General features: G+C 43.6%; 1 protein-coding gene across 1 annotated transcript in view; it reads left to right on the top strand.

The window, feature by feature from the left end:
• LOC115134406 (A disintegrin and metalloproteinase with thrombospondin motifs 20-like) overlaps positions 1 to 19531 on the top strand; it is a 139354-nt gene that overhangs the window by 16156 nt on the left and 103667 nt on the right. The window contains exon 4 of the mRNA XM_029668339.2: positions 17819 to 18120. Within this exon, the coding sequence (XP_029524199.2) occupies positions 17819 to 18120 (302 nt within the window). The remainder of the gene's footprint in view (positions 1 to 17818; positions 18121 to 19531) is intronic.

Below are 19531 nucleotides of genomic sequence, written 5' to 3'. Positions count from 1 at the left end.
GTTGGTGTAGTCCTGTTGGTTTCCATAGTCCTGTTGGTTTCCATAGTTAGTGTAGTGCTGTTGGTTTCCATAGTTAGTGTAGTGCTGTTGGTTTACGTAGTTGGTGTAGTCCTGTTGGTTTCCATAGTTGGTGTAGTCCTGTTGGTTTACATAGTCATGTTGGTTTCCATAGTTAGTGTAGTGCTGTTGGTGTACATAGTTGGTGAAGTCCTGTTGGTTTACATAGTTGGTGTAGTCCTGTTGGTTTCCATAGTTGGTGTAGTCCTGTTGGTTTCCATAGTCCTGTTGGTTTCCATAGTTAGTGTAGTGCTGTTGGTTTCCATAGTTAGTGTAGTGCTGTTGGTTTCCATAGTTGGTATAGTCCTGTTGGTTTCCATAGTCCTGTTCGTTTCCATAGTTAGTGTAGTGCTGTTGGTTTCCATAGTTAGTGTAGTGCTGTTGGTTTACATAGTTGGTGTAGTCCTGTTGGTTTCCATAGTTGGTGTAGTCCTGTTGGTTTACATAGTTAGTGTAGTGCTGTTGGTTTATATAGTTGGCGAAGTCCTGTTGGTTTACATAGTTGGTGTTGTCCTGTTGGTTTCCATAGTTGGTGTAGTCCTTTTGGTTTACATAGTCCTGTTGGTTTCCATAGTTGGTGTAGTCCTGTTGGTTTCCATAGTCCTGTTGGTTTCCATAGTTGGTGTAGTCCTGTTGGTTTCCATAGTTGGTGTAGTTCTGTTGGTTTACATAGTCCTGTTGGTTTACATAGTCCTGTTGGTTTCCATAGTTGGCGTAGTCCTGTTGGTTTCCATAGTTGGTGTAGTACTGTTGGTTTCCATAGTTGGTGAGGTCCTGTTGGTTTACATAGTCCTGTTGGTTTACATAGTTGGTAAAGTCCTGTTGGTTTACATAGTTGGTGAAGTCCTGTTGGTTTCCGTAGTTGGTGTAGTCCTGTTGGTTTCCATAGTTGGTGTAGTCCTGTTGGTTTACATAGTCCTGTTGGTTTACATAGTTAGTGTAGTCCTGTTGGTTTCCATAGTTGGTGTAGTGCTGTTGGTTTACGTAGTTGGTGAAGTCCTGTTGGTTTCCATAGTTGGTGAGGTCCTATTGGTTTCCATAGTCGGTGTTGTCCTGTTGGTTTCCATATTGGTGTAGTCCTGTTGGTTTACATAGTCCTGTTGGTTTCCATAGTTGGTATAGTCCTGTTGGTTTACATAGTCCTGTTGGTTTCCATAGTTGGTATAGTCCTGTTGGTTTCCATAGTCCTGTTGGTTTCCATAGTTAGTGTAGTGCTGTTGGTTTCCATAGTTGGTGTAGTCCTGTTGGTTTACATAGTCCTGTTGGTTTCCATAGTTTGTATAGTCCTGTTGGTTTCCATAGTTGGTGTAGTCCTGTTGGTTTACATAGTTAGTGTAGTGCTGTTGGTTTATATAGTTGGCGAAGTCCTGTTGGTTTACATAGTTGGTGTAGTCCTGTTGGTTTCCATAGTTGGTGTAGTCCTTTTGGTTTACATAGTCCTGTTGGTTTCCATAGTTAGTGTAGTGATGTTGGTTTCCATAGTTGGTGTAGTCCTGTTGGTTTCCATAGTTGGTGAGGTCCTGTTGGTTTCCATAGTTGGTGAGGTCCTGTTGGTTTGCATAGTTGGTGTAGTCCTGTTGGTTTCCATGGTTGGTGAGGTCCTCTTGGTTTCCATAGTCCTGTTGGTTTACATAGTTGGTGAAGTCCTGTTGGTTTACATAGTTGGTGTAGTCCTGTTGGTTTCCATAGTTGGTGAGGTCCTGTTGGTTTACATAGTTGGTGTAGTCCTGTTGGTTTCTATAGTTGGTGTAGTCCTGTTGGTTTACATAGTTGGTGTAGTCCTTTTTGTTTTACATAGTCCTGTTGGTTTCCATAGTTAGTGTAGTGATGTTGGTTTCCATAGTTGGTGTAGTCCTGTTGGTTTCCATAGTCCTGTTGATTTCCATAGTTAGTGTAGTGCTGTTGGTTTCCATAGTTGGTGTAGTCCTGTTGGTTTCCATAGTTGGTGAAGTCTTGTTGGTTTACATAGTTGGTGTAGTCCTGTTGGTTTCCATAGTTGGTGAGGTCCTGTTGGTTTCCATAGTTGGTGAAGTCCTGTTGGTTTATATAGTTGGTGAAGTCCTGTTGGTTTACATAGTTGGTGTAGTCCTGTTGGTTTCCATGGTTGGTGAGGTCCCGTTGGTTTCCATAGTCCTGTTGGTTTACATAGTTAGTGTAGTCCTGTTGGTTTCCATAGTTGGTGTAGTGCTGTTGGTTTACGTAGTTGGTGAAGTCCTGTTGGTTTCCATAGTTGGTGAGGTCCTATTGGTTTCCATAGTCGGTGTTGTCCTGTTGGTTTCCATAGTTGGTGTAGTCCTGTTGGTTTACATAGTCCTGTTGGTTTCCATAGTTGGTATAGTCCTGTTGGTTTACATAGTCCTGTTGGTTTCCATAGTTGGTATAGTCCTGTTGGTTTCCATAGTCCTGTTGGTTTCCATAGTTAGTGTAGTGCTGTTGGTTTCCATAGTTGGTGTAGTCCTGTTGGTTTACATAGTCCTGTTGGTTTCCATAGTTTGTATAGTCCTGTTGGTTTCCATAGTCCTGTTGGTTTCCATAGTTAGTGTAGTGCTGTTGGTTTCCATAGTTGGTATAGTCCTGTTGGTTTCCATAGTCCTGTTCGTTTCCATAGTTAGTGTAGTGCTGTTGGTTTCCATAGTTAGTGTAGTGCTGTTGGTTTACATAGTTGGTGAAGTCCTGTTGGTTTACATAGTTGGTGTAGTCCTGTTGGTTTCCATAGTTGGTGTAGTCCTGTTGGTTTACATAGTTAGTGTAGTGCTGTAGGTTTATATAGTTGGCGAAGTCCTGTTGGTTTAAATCAAATCAAATCAAATTTATTTATATAGCCCTTCGTACATCAGCTGATATCTCAAAGTGCTGTACAGAAACCCAGCCTAAAACCCCAAACAGCAAACAATGCAGGTGTAAAAGCACGGTGGCTAGGAAAAACTCCCTAGAAAGGCCAAAACCTAGGAAGAAACCTAGAGAGGAACCAGGCTATGTGGGGTGGCCAGTCCTCTTCTGGCTGTGCCGGGTAGAGATTATAACAGAACATGACCAAGATGTTCAAATGTTCATAAATGACCAGCATGGTCGAATAATAATAAGGCAGAACAGTTGAAACTGGAGCAGCAGCACAGTCAGGTGGACTGGGGACAGCAAGGAGTCATCATGTCAGGTAGTCCTGGGGCACGGTCCTAGGGCTCAGGTCCTCCGAGAGAGAGAAAGAAAGAGAGAATTAGAGAGAGCATATGTGGGGTGGCCAGTCCTCTTCTGGCTGTGCCGGGTGGAGATTATAACAGAACGTGGCCAAGATGTTCAAATGTTCATAAATGACCAGCATGGTTGAATAATAGTAAGGCAGAACAGTTGAAACTGGAGCAGCAGCATGGCCAGGTGGACTGGGGACAGCAAGGAGTCATCATGTCAGGTAGTCCTGGGACATGGTCCTAGGGCCCAGGCCAGTTGAAACTGGAGCAGCAGCATGGCCAGGTGGACTGGGGACAGCAAGGAGTCATCATGTCAGGTAGTCCTGGGGCATGGTCCTAGGGCTCAGGTCCTCCGAGAGAGAGAAAGAAAGAGAGAAGGAGAGAATTAGAGAACGCACACTTAGATTCACACAGGACACCGAATAGGACAGGAGAAGTACTCCAGATATAACAAACTGACCCTAGCCCCCCGACACATAAACTAATGCAGCATAAATACTGGAGGCTGAGACAGGAGGGGTCAGGAGACACTATGGCCCCATCCGAGGACACCCCCGGACAGGGCCAAACAGGAAGGATATAACCCCACCCACTTTGCCAAAGCACAGCCCCCACACCACTAGAGGGATATCTTCAACCACCAACTTACCATCCTGAGACAAGGCCGAGTATAGCCCACAAAGATCTCCGCCACAGCTCAACCCAAGGGGGTTTACATAGTTGGTGTAGTCCTGTTGGTTTCCATAGTTGGTGTAGTCCTTTTGGTTTACATAGTCCTGTTGGTTTCCATAGTTAGTGTAGTGATGTTGGTTTCCATAGTTGGTGTAGTCCTGTTGGTTTCCATAGTCCTGTTGGTTTCCATAGTCCTGTTGATTTCCATAGTTAGTGTAGTGTTGTTGGTTTCCATAGTTGGTGTAGTCCTGTTGGTTTCCATAGTCCTGTTGGTTTCCATAGTTGGTGTAGTCCTGTTGTTTTCCATAGTTGGTGAGGTCCTGTTGGTTTCCATAGTTGGTGTAGTCCTGTTGGTTTCCATAGTTGGTGAGGTCCTGTTGGTTTCCATAGTTGGTGAGGTCCTGTTGGTTTGCATAGTTGGTGTAGTCCTGTTGGTTTTCATGGTTGGTGAGGTCCTCTTGGTTTCCATAGTCCTGTTGGTTTACATAGTTGGTGAAGTCCTGTTGGTTTACATAGTTGGTGTAGTCCTGTTGGTTTCCATAGTTGGTGAGGTCCTGTTGGTTTACATAGTTGGTGTAGTCCTGTTGGTTTCTATAGTTGGTGTAGTCCTGTTGGTTTACATAGTTGGTGTAGTCCTGTTGGTTTCCATAGTTGGTGTAGTCCTTTTTGTTTTACATAGTCCTGTTGGTTTCCATAGTTAGTGTAGTGACGTTGGTTTCCATAGTTGGTGTAGTCCTGTTGGTTTCCATAGTCCTGTTGATTTCCATAGTTAGTGTAGTGCTGTTGGTTTCCATAGTTGGTGTAGTCCTGTTGGTTTCCATAGTTGGTGAAGTCTTGTTGGTTTACATAGTTGGTGTAGTCCTGTTGGTTTCCATAGTTGGTGAGGTCCTGTTGGTTTCCATAGTTGGTGAAGTCCTGTTGGTTTATATAGTTGGTGAAGTCCTGTTGGTTTACATAGTTGGTGTAGTCCTGTTGGTTTCCATGGTTGGTGAGGTCCCGTTGGTTTCCATAGTCCTGTTGGTTTACATAGTTGGTGAAGTCCTGTTGGTTTACGTAGTTGGTGAAGTCCTGTTGGTTTACATAGTTGGTGAAGTCCTGTTGGTTTACATAGTTGGTGAAGTCCTGTTGGTTTACGTAGTTGGTGAAGTCCTGTTGGTTTCCATAGTCCTGTTGGTTTACATAGTCCTGTTGGTTTCCATAGTTGGTGTAGTCCTGTTGGTCTCCATAGTTGGTGAGGTCCTGTTGGTTTCCATAGTTGGTGTAGTCCTGTTGGTTTCCATAGTTGGTGAAGTCCTGTTGGTTTCCATAGTTGGTGAAGTCCTGTTGGTTTCCATAGTTGGTGAGGTCCTGTTGGTTTCCATAGTTGGTGAGGTCCTGTTGGTTTCCATAGTCCTGTTGGTTTACATAGTTAGTGTAGTCCTGTTGGTTTCCATAGTTAGTGTAGTGCTGTTGGTTTACGTAGTTGGTGTAGTCCTGTTGGTTTCCATAGTTAGTGTAGTCCTGTTGGTTTCCATAGTCCTGTTGGTTTCCATAGTCCTGTTGGTTTACATAGTTAGTGTAGTCCTGTTGGTTTCCATAGTCCTGTTGGTTTCCATAGTCCTGTTGGTTTCCATAGTCGGTGTAGTCCTGTTGGTTTCTATAGTCGGTGTAGTCCTATCTCTGCCCCTCTTGGTAAAATGTGTTGATCGAAGCAGAACAGTATGTTTCCACTGAGATAAAGTGAACAAAGATCAAGTTGAAGAGATCCTTGTGTCCACCATTGTGCAATCAGTTGTCTTTGGTCTTTCAACGGAAATCTATTTTTTCCTCTCATATGCCATCACCAACAGGGGAGTGTTGATAATTCAACTGTGATAATAAGGGCTTTTAAAGTGTAACCTCTTAGGGAAGATAGAGTTTCTGATATTTCATCATGAGTCATTACACAGTAATAAAGCTGTCATTGGCTGTGTGTTTATCCATTGTTGTTAGAGCACTACAGCATCCTTGCATGACTCATGCTTTGCATTTGATTCACGGTAAAATGTTTGTCAAACTCAATATATAATTTAGGCATACTATGTTACGAAATTCAAGTTCAGATACAGTACCTTCCTTGACACTAACATGACCTCCCTACAACTGTTCACTAGGCATCAAGCAGCCACGTCTAGATCTACAGCTCTTTATGTACACTAAGCCATCCTGGCTGCTTTTACCACTGTTTTTGATAACTGTGAAGCTGGGAGCTGTTCAGTGGGTGATTCAGTTTTAAGAGGCGAACGTTCCTATTTTGTGCCCGGATGGTTTTAAAAGCTTCTCCAAAGGTGCTTGTCAGACGGAAATCCCAATCCTGTGACCTTGTCGGTCCCTTAATGCAACATTCTGGGGGGTTATCTGTCTGTGGGCTAAGGCTTGCATGTCATGTGAACCTCTATGTCGATCGTCTTGAGACGGAGATAATAAGAAAGATGGGGGGGATGGCCCAGGATAGGGGCGGACAGTCTCTGCTCGCTCTGATAACTAGGTCTCTGCAGAGCTGACATCTACGAGAGCTTCGCAGGTAATTAGAGGTTGTAGTTGTGTGTTTCTCTCTCATGATGTACTTACCTTACTGCCGGCCTGACTCGTCCCTGGTACTAGGACTGGGATGCTGTGAATAGGACAATTAGTGTGATTGTAGAGAAGTAGTTTCTGTTGGAGTGTACAGAGTTGGTTGGCTGTGGGCCTGCTCCCTCGTGCTCTGCCCCGTACGTCCGGTTGTTGAACTAGCCGACTTGAATCGCTCGCTGTTCTTTAGCGCTTTCGTGTATGCGGATGGAAGCACTTGTTGTGTGTTGTGTGTGACCTTGCGCTTGTGTCACCCTTTGTTTGGAGTCGCTCATTGGAGGGGATTAGACATTGGGTTCTTCCCGAGAGGTTTTCGGCCCTCCATTTCATCTGTTTACGCTCTCAGTTGAAGCTGTTTTTGTCTCTCATGGCGTGTTTGGAATGAGGTCAGCAGAGGTAGGAATGGTGTGATGGATGGATGGTTATCGGTCAGACAACCTCTTTCACCTTTAGGGTCTGGCTCGGATAGGTGTTGGGGCTTTTGGATGTCATCTGGCTCCATAGGACTTCCCAATAGACGGCCCATGAGGCCAAATTTGATTTGGCCCCCAAAGTTGCCAATTTTTTGTTGTTGTTGTTGTTGGGCATTAAAGTCTGTAAAATATCAGGAAATGAGCGGAAAGTTATTTTCATTTAGGAAATCTGTTCCCATGTCCCCTGCATAAATAGAGAATCACGTAATTGTATCCCATGTTATCAAGGTTTGAAATTATTCTGTTTTCGTTAAATACTATATACATTTGGGATTATTGCAGTCAATTTGCAGTGTACAAATGATTTGTAACTATGTTCCGCACTCCTGACCATCCGCTCAAGCATAAACCGTCCCACTGCTGAATGTAATTCCCGGCTGAATATAATTGGGGATCCCTGGCTTAGGCCCTGCCACTCTGAGCCTCCCTCCAGCCCCCCACCATGGAGCCGCTATTGTTGCTCATCCTGAAATGAGTATCTGGCAGTGCTTTGTTCAATGACTGAGTGTGTACAAATGTTTGCTTTGTTCGTGTGTGCGCGTGGCGAAGTGTGCGTGTGTGTAAGTAAGTGTACGCACAGACTGTGTGTGTGTGGAAGTACATGTACGCACAGACTGTGTGTGTGTGTGTAAGTAAGTGTACGCACAGACTGTGTGTGTGTGTGTAAGTAAGTGTACGCACAGACTGTGTGTGTGTGTAAGTAAGTGTACGCACAGACTGTGTGTGTGTGTGTAAGTAAGTGTACGCACAGACTGTGTGTGTGTGTTTGAACTCGGCTGGGCTCATCTGTTTCACTCAGTGCGTGTTGTCTGTCAATGTGGCTGTGGATGAGACTACCCACTGAGGGGTTGGAATCACTGGGCGAGGAGAGGAGTGGAGTGGAGTTGGGTGGAGTGGAGTGGAGTTGGGTGGAGTGGAGTGGAGAGGAGAGGAGCAAGTTTCTCTCTTCATCTGTGTGCCCAGCCTAGTCTGCGCTGTATGTGCCGGTCTCGCTCTAAACTCTGGCACCGGCCCCGGACGTTTCTCGGGCCCTCTCTGCCTTCCTCCTCCCCTCTACACCTGTGTCTCTATCTTCTCCGACCTAGCCAATGGCAATTGTGAACCAGTATGTTATAGTTAGTATCAACAAACATCACTGGACACCAGTTCTGCACTTGAGCAATAATAGAGCCCTCATTGCTCAATCTGGTGTTCAAATTCTAACAGCTATTTTCTGTCGAGGTACTCTGCCTTTGGTATTCTGTCTGAACAGATGGATGGGACGGGGATCCATCAGACCTGCAGTTTTCTATTATAGTGTAATTATAGTGACAGTTGTCAGAGGTGAGAGGTGTTAACAGGTGAGGGACACGGTCCCCACAACGTGGCCCTGGACAGGCTGAGACACAACGGACCCTAATGGGAGGACGGGTGCAGGTCAGCTCCTCTGTCCATCTAGAATTCCTAAAGGCACCAAAACAAGTGGTTGAAATGTTACTGTTATGTCTGGAACGTCTATGGAGGTTACTTGATCTTGGGGAATTGAGACCAATGGAATATGGATGGAGAGGGGAATCCAAGATGTTGCTGCTGTCGTCTCATTTTAAAAGGGGTTCAGACACATCACGGGGAATATCTACTTCCCATCATCTAAAGAGCGCTCATGTCCTCATTAGAAGCTGAAGGGAAAGTAGATGCCAGATGCTTTGGGGTAATTGATTCAGTGCCGTGGTTTTATGAGTGTGGTTTTCTGCAACCCCTCTCATCTTTACTGTACACTCTCCCCAGAGAACAGAGCTAACAGAAATTAACCGACCATTAACCGACCATCATCTCTACGCTGTCTCAACATGAGAGAAGCAAGGAATGTCTGGCAGCTTTCACTGTTCTTATCGTGTGAGGTAGAGATGGCTCCTAGCTGTTGCGTCATTGTTGTTGAACTCCAGAGCAGAGGAATGGGATTCCCTGTTGAGAAAGTCTGGTACCTAAACTCTAACCCTTAACCCCTTGGCCATCTGGTACCTAAACTCTAACCCTTAACCCCCTGGCCACCCTATGGCTTCTACCATGGATCTGGAGAGTAACACTGACACCACTGTGGGCAGACAGTGTGTGTGTGAAACCTGCTATCTTTCTTTCTGCTGGTCAAGGGTCATGCAGCCAGGTTTAAAAGCTTTCGTTCTTCAGCAACAATTAGTGCCCTCCTTTCTCGGTCTAGTCAGCAGCCACAGTAATTGCTCTTAATTGTAGGTCTGTGGGGGTCTACAGGATGTTGTACTGTCCATTAATCGACCTGACCCCTGATTGGCCCAGGCATGACCTATGCTTGGTGTAAGGTATGCTACAGATACACTATGCTACACTGTCACCCTAATTGGCACCCAAGTGACAGAGCTCTTTCTCTCCCAGTGGGTTATTGTAGAATAATGTTAATTAGCTGAACAATGAAATTAGTGTTTCCTATTGTTGGCCTTTTGGCATTGACACTTCTGAACAAGAGTGAAAAGAGGTCGTAGAATAGATATAAATTGACTTTAATCCAGCTGAAGTGGAGGAGAACGTCATGTTTTGTTGACCTCATGCTTGAAAGATACATCTATGTTGTAAAAAAAAAAGAAAAGATAAAAAAAGGGACAACAATCTGGTATCAAGTGTTGAAGTGATGTACTATTGATTTAATGTCTCTAAAAGGATCGTAAACCAAAATAATTGATATGGGTACCTTTTTGGGGGCTATTGTGCTCCAACGCCCTGTGTGCGATTGTGCTTGTGTGAGTGGGTAATATGCATCTTAATCAAAGAATACATAAATAACTTTAGTTATATATTATTACGTCGTAAAACGTTATTGGGATTAGAAATCCCTACCGTTTCCTGCTCTGTAAAGGCAGGCATTGTACCAGAAAATGCTTTTGATTCCTCAGTTACATGTATGAGTACATAAGTGCCAACAAAAACACTGTATTTTATTGATGGCACGCGTTGCAGAAATATGTGCCATTATACACTCTTAGAATTAGTGGTGACTCGAGGATACCTGGAGATCCTCAATGAACCCCTGGAGATCCTCAAGGAACCATTGCTGGTCAATGGTTTATATTTACACCTTTGTTTAGTTGGGGGGTTCTTGGAGGATCCTTTGATGTTTCAATGTAGCAAAGGGTTCCTGGAAGAACCCTGGACTGGAGGTGTAGCTTAGTAGGGTTGTGGCGTTCAAATAGATTTTTTTGGGCCACTCGTTAGAGTAAATGTCGTTGCTGTCCATATGTTCTGTTGTATTGTCATCACATGTTAAGGTTGAACACTGACAATTTTGTAGCTTCATTGGGGCTTACAGAGGTATATGAGTTCCTCAAGAGCCTATGCAAATCCCGAAGTTGGAGTAGTTACCACTTTATTACTATAAGTAATCAGCAATTATATTAGACTATATAAAATTATATTAGACTATGTAATTTGCATAAATATTCAAGGGAAATTGAAGTTTGCCGTGTACAAACGTAACAATATGAACACAAATGACATTTACTCAAACGGGTGGCCAAAAATAACTATCTGAAAGCCACACCTCAAATAAGCAACGCCTCCAATTTTTCTGTTATTAAAAAGGTAAAATATTTAACCCCTTCCGTCACATAAGGTTCTGGTTTGAACCTTTACACAGGGGTTCCTCGAAAACAGTTTTCAGAGGGCAGTTTTCAGAACTCTGAAAGGTTCTTCCAGGCCCCATTACTTCTAAGAGTGTAGGGCTGGACTGCAATGTCATTATGTGTTGGGCTGCATTGCTAGTATGAGTTACTGCTGTAGTTATCTGGAACAGGGGATTTATGGATGTTTAATTATGTTTTATAAACATCTGGCAGAGGTTTTTCATAAATGTTTGATAAATATCTCTACATGTTTTATAGTTTTTTAATTGAGAGATAAATTCCCCTATTTTGGGTTTTGTCAGAGAATACTTTTAGTCCTCTGAGTGAATCGGACCAGGGCCAGCCCAAACTATTCTTCTCACAGTGTAAGTAGCAGTTCACCGGCCAGTGAGAGAGGGGATTTGACTGTAAGGCGAATTCGGAAAGGTTTTGTATAGCTAATCTAATGTGATTTAAAGGCTATTATTACGTTGGCCATATTTCCTCCTCTTGCTCCTCAACTTACTGTATTCCACTTCCACCCTATTCACTTCTCACTTCACACTACATAGAAACATCAAAAGGTCTAGTCCACCCTTTCTCCTACTCCACAATGCGGGATTGTTCGCTCTGCAATGAGAAATCTGTCTGGTGGCGTTCTGGAGCTCTCTTTCGCTCTAGTTCCTGGAAAAAGAGGCCTTCGCCACGGCTCAGCGGCCTCAGCTGCTGTGTGGATGGGCAGTGGGCACCGGCTGATGGGCTTGGCGCTGACACAGGCGCCTGCCGCTGGCACGGGGTAGGGCATCACGGCGGCAGGAGCTGTGTGCCGTTGTGCCAGGGTGTCACGCTCCATCTCATGTGCCCGCCGCGCCAGGGGCATCGCTCGAATGATCTTGTAGTTTTCCTTTTCTTTTTCGCTCCCTCTCTTAAACCCTCTCTATCGTCCTTACAGTCTCTTTCTGTTTTGGTGGTTTGATAGAGTAGCTGGTGGGTGCTCAGACCACAAGGTGACCCTCACTATGACAGGGTTACCCAGAGGTAGTGCTGAGTGATTAACCAAAACGTTGGTTAATTTTCATTTTTTAAACAACTAATTGACCAATGTTGGTTCAGTTATTTGAGTGCCGTTCGTTTTCTCTGTGAGCTCAATGCACAGTTTCTCTAGAGATATATCAGATCAAGCCCGAACTGTGCGATGGGAGGTTACAGTTTCCAACAGGCCAATATTCTACCTAGTTTATTGCAGAAAACGTGGTAATTAACTACAATGACCATAATATATTATGCGCCTACTGGTACGGTCTGGGGGAAGAAGACACAGAAGGACGTGCGACCGAGAGGGATAGAGAGTAGTTGCTTCGCAGCGTATCTCTACCTGAAAATACATGATCTAAGTGATTGATAGTTGGTACTCAGCAGTCATAAAAGTATGCCTTATTTACTTTGAAGAACTACAATCTAATGATTTTGTCAGACAGCAGGCAGCAGCTCTATAGAGATGAGATGAATAATAAAGTCATCAAAAAAACTACAACTGAATATTTTATTAAGGTAAAGTAATGTGAATAATTGATGGTTAATAAGTGATAGGCAGTAATGGGCTGTCACTGCCATCATGGGACTTTGATGAATTGTTTTATTCAGTGTTGTTACAGCATTAAAGCCACATAGTGCATTTAATGTGAAAAATAACCAAAATTGAAAGCCATTATTATTTTCCATCGAACCAAAACCCGACCAACCTCAAAAGGCACTAATCGCTCAGCACTAACCAGAGGTAAACAGTGTATAGTATATGTAGTAACTTCCTCATCCGGATACTGAAGTAAAAGGCAACTGGTAGGAAATCAAGTGTGTTGGGCTGTATATTGTCTATTGCCATGGATGCCTGGCAGACACATTACGATATAGTATTGTATTTTGATGCAGTCTCAGTACTGATCTCAGTGCAGGACAACAACATGATAAAGAATGAATATAACCAGTTAACTGCTCATTCCGGCAGCTGCTTGGATCACAGTCTTCTAGTCTTCCCCTTTCTCTCTGATTGGACGGTTTGTCTGGCCATAGAGATTGGTCTTACCTCAGCTGTGAGGCAGCAGAAAAATTGCAAGTTCTCATTCCGAGTCAAGACATCTCAGCACATGTGGCTATAAATCAGCTCAAATGCGGAAAACCTGATGCGTGGTGTACTTTTCAACATACAGTACCAGTCAAAGGTTTGGACACACCTACTCATTCAAGGGTTTTTCTTTATTTGTACTTTTTAAAATAATAGGGAAGACATCAAAACTATGAAATAACACATGGATTCTTCAACGTAGCCACCCCTTTGCCTTGATGACAGATTTGCACACTCTTGGCATTCTCTCAACCAGCTTCATGAGGAATGCTTTTCCAACCGTCTTGAAGGAGTTCCCACATTTGCTGAGCACTTGTTGGCTGCTTTTCCTTCACTCTGTGGTCCAACTCATCCCAAACCATCTCAATTGGGTTGAGGTCTGGTGATAGCGGAGGCCAGGTCATCTGATGCAGCACACCATCACTCTCCTTCTTAGTCAAATAGCCCTTACACATCCTGGAGGTGTGTTGGGTCAATGTCCTGTTGAATAACAAATGATAGTCCCACTAAGTGAAAACCAAATGGTATGGCGTATCGCTGCAGAATGCTGTGGTAGCCATGCTGGTTAAGAGTGCCTTAAATTTACAAAGACACGGCTGTTGGAACCAAAAATCTCAAATTTGGACTCATCAGACCAAAGACCAGATTTCCACCAGTCTAATGTCCATTGCTCGTGTTTCTCGGCCTAAGCAAGTCTCTTCTTATTATTTGTGTTCTTTAGTAGTGGTTTCTTTGCAGCAATTTGACCAGGAAGGCCTGATTCACGTAGTCTCCTCAGAACAGTTGATGTTGAGATGTGTCTGTTACTTGAACTCTGAGTCACGGGTGTCGTTGGAAGTAGACCAAAGTGCAGCATAGTGAGCGTAGATTTTCTTTTATTATAAAATGTCGCCAACAAAACAACAAACGACAGAAACAACCGTGCCGCTTACAGGGCTAAGTGCCACGAACAAAGTTAACTACCAACACTGAAAGGGGGGGGAAAAGGGCTACCTAAGTATGATTCCCAATCAGAGACAATGATAGACAGCTGTCCCTGATTGAGAACCATACCCGGCCAAAACACAGAAATAAAGAAACTTAGAAAACAAAAAATAGAATGCCCACCTCACATCACACCCTGACCTAACCAAATAGAGACATCTAAGAGGCAAATAGAGGCTCTCTAAGGTCAGGGCGTGACACACTGTGAAGCATTGATTTGGGCTGCAATCTGAGGTGCAGTTAACTCTAATCAACTTATCCTCTGCAGCAGAGGTAACTCTGGGCCAGTTTCATCATAGCGCTTGATGGTTTTTGCGACTGCACTTGAAGAAACTTTTCTGCATTGACTGACCTTCATGTCTTCAAGTATTGATGGACTGTCATTTCTCTTTGCTTTTTTGATCTGTTCTTGAGATAATTTGGACTTGGTCTTTTATCAAATAGGGCTATCTTCTGTATACTTTGTCACAACACAACTGATTTGATTTATTTTAATTTTATTTGACCGTTATTTTACCAGGTAACCTGACTGAGAAAAACATTCTCATTTACAGCAATGACCTGGGGAATAGTTACAGGGGAGAGGAGGGGGCTGAATGAGCCAATTGTAAGCTGGGGATGATTAGGTGACTGTGATGGTGTGAGGGACAGCTTGGGAATTTAGACAGGACATCGGGGTTAACACCCCTACTCTTACGATAAATGCCATGGGATCTTTAGTGACCACAGAGAGTCAAAACACCCGTTTAACATCCCATCCGAAAGACGGCACCCTACACAGGGCAGTGATTGGCTCAAATACAATTAGAAGGAAAGAAATTCCACAAATGAACTTTTAACAAGGCACACCTGTTAATTGAAATGCATTCCAGGTGACTACCTCGTGAAGCTGGTTGAGAGAATGCCAAGAGTGTGCAAAGCTGTCATCAAGGCAAAGGATGGCTACTTTGAAGAATCTCAAAAATAAAATATATTTTGATTCGTTTAACACTTTTTTTGGTTACTACATGACTCCATACGTGTTATTTCATAGCTTTGATGTCTTCACTATTATTCTAAAAATGTAGAAAATAGTAAAAATGAAGAAAAACCCTGGAATGAGTATGTGTGTCCAAACTTGACTGGTACTGTACATATCCCTGGCCAAACTTAATCCATCCAGATACGTTGTTGATCTTGGACCAAAACATTGCAGCCATGTCATGCATGCTCTCTTTACTCTCTCTGCAAAAATGCTTTTTGTTAATGTGATACCAATATTCCCTTCCGTTTCTTTGACTGAGATGGTCCGTTATTTCAGAAGTGGGGAAGGGTTGGGTAGGGTTGGGGGTGTGTACGACCCTCTGCAGCTGTACTCTACTGCTGCACTCTATCTCCCAAACAATGTAGCCTCTTGTGGGCAGCCGGGAGCTTGCCTGAGCAGAAAGTGAAGCCCCCCACAGTCCCACAACCCTGGCCCTAGCTTCTCTTCCCTGGTGCTGTTGTGCCTCAACAGCAAAGTATCCCAGGACACTGCCCTGTTCTCAGACAAAATAGATATGCATAATTAAGCTCTCTCCCTTCCTTTACCTCCACAGGTTGGCCTCATGGTGCTTTCCTATATCCTTCTTATCCTTTCTCTCTCTTACTCTCTCCTCCTCCCTTTCTCTCTCTCTCTCTCTCTCGCTCTCTCTCTCTCTCTCTCTCTCTCTCTCTCTCTCTCTCTCTCTCTCTCGCTCTCTCTCTCTCTCTCTCTCTCGCTCTCTCTCTCTCTCATTCTCTTTGTGTCTCTCTCTCTCTTTCTGTCTCTCTCTCTCTCAATTCAATTCCATCGCTTTATTGGCATGGGAAACATGTGTTAACATTGCCAAAGCAAGTGAGGTAGACAACATACAAAGTGAATATATAAAGTGAAAAACAACCAAAATTAACAGTAAACATTACACATACAGAAGTTTCAAAACAATAAAAACATTACAAATGTCATATTATATATATACAGTGTTTTAACAATGTACAAATGGTTAAAGGACACAAGATAAAATAAATAAGCATAAATATGGGTTGTATTTACAATGGTGTTTGTTCTTCACTGATTGCCCTTTTCTCGTGGCAACAGGTCACAAATATTGCTGCTGTGATGGCACACTGTGGAATTTCACCCAGTAGATATGGGAGTTTTTCAAAATTGGATTTGTTTTCGAATTCTTTGTGGATCTGTGTAATCTGAGGGAAATATGTCTCTCTAATATGGTCATACATTGGGCAGGAGGTTAGGAAGTGCAGCTCAGTTTCCACCTCATTTTGTGGGCAGTGAGCACATAGCCTGTCTTCTCTTGAGAGCCATGTCTGCCTACGGCGGCCTTTCTCAATAGCAAGGCTATGCTCACTGAGTCTGTACATAGTCAAAGCTTTCCTTAATTTTGGGTCAGTCACAGTGGTCAGGTATTCTGCCGCTGTGTACTCTCTGTGTAGGGCCAAATAGCATTCTAGTTTGCTCTGTTTTTCTGTTAATTCTTTCCAATGTGTCAAGTAATTATCTTTTTGTTTTCTCATGATTTGGTTGGGTCTAATTGTGCTGTTGTCCTGGGGCTCTGTAGGGTGTGTTTGTGTCTCTCTTTCTTTGTCTCTCTCTCTCTCTCTTTGTCTCTCTCTCTCTGTCTCTCTCTCACTCTCTCTCTCTTTGTGTCTCTCTCTCTTTGTGTCTCTCTCTTTCTCTTTGTGTCTCTCTCTCTCTTTCTCTTTGTGTCTCTCTCTCTCTTTGTGTCTCTCACTCTCTCTCTCTTTGTCTCGCTCTCTCTCTCGCTCTCTTTGTCTCTCTCTCTGTCTTTCTCTCTCTCTCTCTCTCTCTCTCTCTCTCTCTGTCTCTGTCTCTCTCTCTCTCTCTCTCTCTTTCTCTTTGTGTCTCTCTCTCTCTTTGTGTGTGTTTCTCTCTCTCTCTCTCTCTCTTTGTCTCGTTCTCTCTCTCTCGCTCTCTTTGTCTCTCTCTCTCTTTGTGTCTATATCTGTCTCTCTCTCTCTCTCTCTCTCTCTCTCTCTTTGTCTCGCTCTCTTTCTCTCTCTCTTTGTGTCTCTCTCTCTCTGTGTCTCTCTCTGTCTCTCTGTCTCTCTTTCTCTTTGTGTCTCTCTCTCTCTCTTTGTGTGTCTCTCTCTCTCCTTGTCTCGCGCTCTCTCTCACTCTCTTTGTCGCTCTCTCTCTGTGTCTCTCTCTCTCTCTCTCTCTGTGTCTCTCTCTCTCTCTGTCTCTCTCTGTCTCTCTCTCTCTCTATTTGTGTCTCTCTCTGTCTCTCTCTCTCTCTCTCTCTCTCTAGGTTGTCCTAAGGGTTCTTTTCTATTTTCCTCCTATTCTCTCCCTCTCTTTACCTTCCCTGTCATCATGGTAAAGGAATCTCACACTGACTGAGCTCTGCTGTGCTACACGTGCAGTTCATCTGAGGTCCACCTAACAGAGGAAAGGGTTGGAAGTGATGCCAATGGACTACATGTAGCCAGAGAATATGGCTGCTTTCCAGGTCTATGGCTGCTTTTTTAAGGTCTTTCTCCTTTGGCCTGAATATAACAGTCTCAACGTCTGAATCTAGTATCTGTTGCATTTCAGCTGTACTGTTCTGTTCAACTTATCCTCCCTTAGTGGCCCTTTCATTTGCTGTGATATACGGGCTGTGGTTTAAGTGAAGTGATTTAACTTCATGCTCTCGTGTGGAGGGCCCCTGTTGAATGCAGAGACAGCAGTAGAAATAGTGTGGTTTTCTGTGTTTGTAGAAGTCGAATTTGAAGCTCAGGGGTGCAGCTTCTCTGACCTTCAGCTCTAACCCTCAGACCTCTGTTACTGACCCTATGTCGCTCGCTACAACTTCTCTTCAGAACCTTGAAAGTTTTTTGGGGTTTCAAGTCCAATATGTGGTGATTACTGTATGTCAGTGGAATGTGGCTAAGTTGAGGCCTTTAGCTTCAGACATGTAATACTGTGGAATGAAAATGCCAGTAGATGTCAAATAAAAGATGTATGTCCGGTATTAATTTTGTTTTGTATTCTATAAATAATTTAACGTGTTCCACTATTTACACTCAGGTCCTAGTCTGTTCCTATTATCACAAGACCTTCAACCCGATTATTCTACTCTGTTACTCTGTTCTATTGTCCGACAGGGGAAGGGTCGGAAGGGCCAGTTGTCAATCTTCAGAGCGATAGGAGTATGGGAGAAGAGTTGGATTCCCTGAGAGATAGAATGGACATCCACCACACCGGTTACGAGATAGACCACACGACAGAGCATCACGTAGGCAACCACACCACCAACTCTTCAGACCCCCGTCACAGAGCCCCGTCCAGGCAGAAAAGGTTCCTCTCGTACCCCCGCTACGTGGAACTGATGCTGACTGCTGACGTCAAGATGGCGCGCCACCACGGACGCAACCTCGAGCATTACATCCTAACAATCATGTCAGTAGTAAGTAAAATATATTTTTTTATTATGAAAAACACATTGTTGAATCTAGATGTGTTCGTTGCTGTAACTTACTCGGATTTCAGGAAATGGGACTTTTCTGTGGTACAAAGTAATTTACTTATTGGTTAATGATATTGGTGTCTGGTTGGTAGCTTGGTTGACTTTTTACTGTACCCTGTTTTCATTATCTAAGGATAACAGTTTTCACCTGCAATCATTACCCCTCTTTGTTAATCAATGTCAAGATCACTGTTGTGTCTCCCAATTTGTTGAGTATATATTATACTACACTGTAATGGTCTGTTTGGGTTTTGCCCATTAGTTTTCAGCCATGTGGATTGAGGTTTAACCCATGAACTATGTTTTACACAAAGGAGATGCATACAGTATTGTTCAGTGTTTCACTCATAAAGTAGCGACACAACACCCTGGAAGCCTTGACTTGGAGAATTCTGCCAAATGATACAACTTGGATTTGTGTTTACCTGAATGTAAACAGTATGTTGGATCCCTAAGAATGCAAGACAGAAATGCTGATAGTTTCTCTTCCTAATGTTAACCTGATAGCAAGCTCTCCTGCACAGTCAGAGATGTGGCTCATAAGGGGGTTCAATAAGCTGACTCAACTCTTTATGATCTTATTGGCTTTTAGTTTGGTTAACATTACTACATGCTGGGGTTGCCTCAGGGTTAACATTACTACATGCTGGGGTTACCTCAGGGTTAACATTACTACATGCTGGGGTTACCTCAGGGTTAACATTACTACATGCTGGGGTTGCCACAGGGTTAACATTACTACATGCTGGGGTTACCTCAGGGTTAACATTACTACATGCTGGGGTTACCTCAGGGTTAACATTACTACATGCTGGGGTTGCCTCAGGGTTAACATTACTACATGCTGGGGTTACCTCAGGGTTAACATTACTACATGCTGGGGTTACCTCAGGGTTAACATTACTACATGCTGGGGTTACCTCAGGGTTAACATTACTACATGCTGGGGTTGCCTCAGGGTTAACATTACTACATGCTGGGGTTACCTCAGGGTTAACATTACTACATACTGGGGTTACCTCAGGGTTAACATTACTACATGCTGGGGTTACCTCAGGGTTAACATTACTACATACTGGGGTTACATCAGTGTTAACATTACTACATGCTGAGGTTACCTCAGGGTTAACATTACTACATGCTGGGGTTACCTCAGGGTTAACATTACTACATGCTGGGGTTACCTCAGGGTTAACAACCCAAACACACAAATACAAATATGTATTTGGAAACACATGGGCCTCTGCATTAGCCCTTAAAGACTTTATGAATGACCTTATGGCCGTACACACAAACATTTTCACACATACAGATGCCGTATCTTAATTTGATCATCTTGTTGTTGCAGGAA

The sequence above is a fragment of the Oncorhynchus nerka genome, linkage group LG9a (genome assembly GCF_034236695.1).
Source record: "Oncorhynchus nerka isolate Pitt River linkage group LG9a, Oner_Uvic_2.0, whole genome shotgun sequence".
Taxonomy (NCBI): domain Eukaryota; kingdom Metazoa; phylum Chordata; class Actinopteri; order Salmoniformes; family Salmonidae; genus Oncorhynchus; species Oncorhynchus nerka.
Note: the sequence above shows the minus strand (reverse complement) of the source record. Positions and strands in the feature narration are given on the sequence as shown.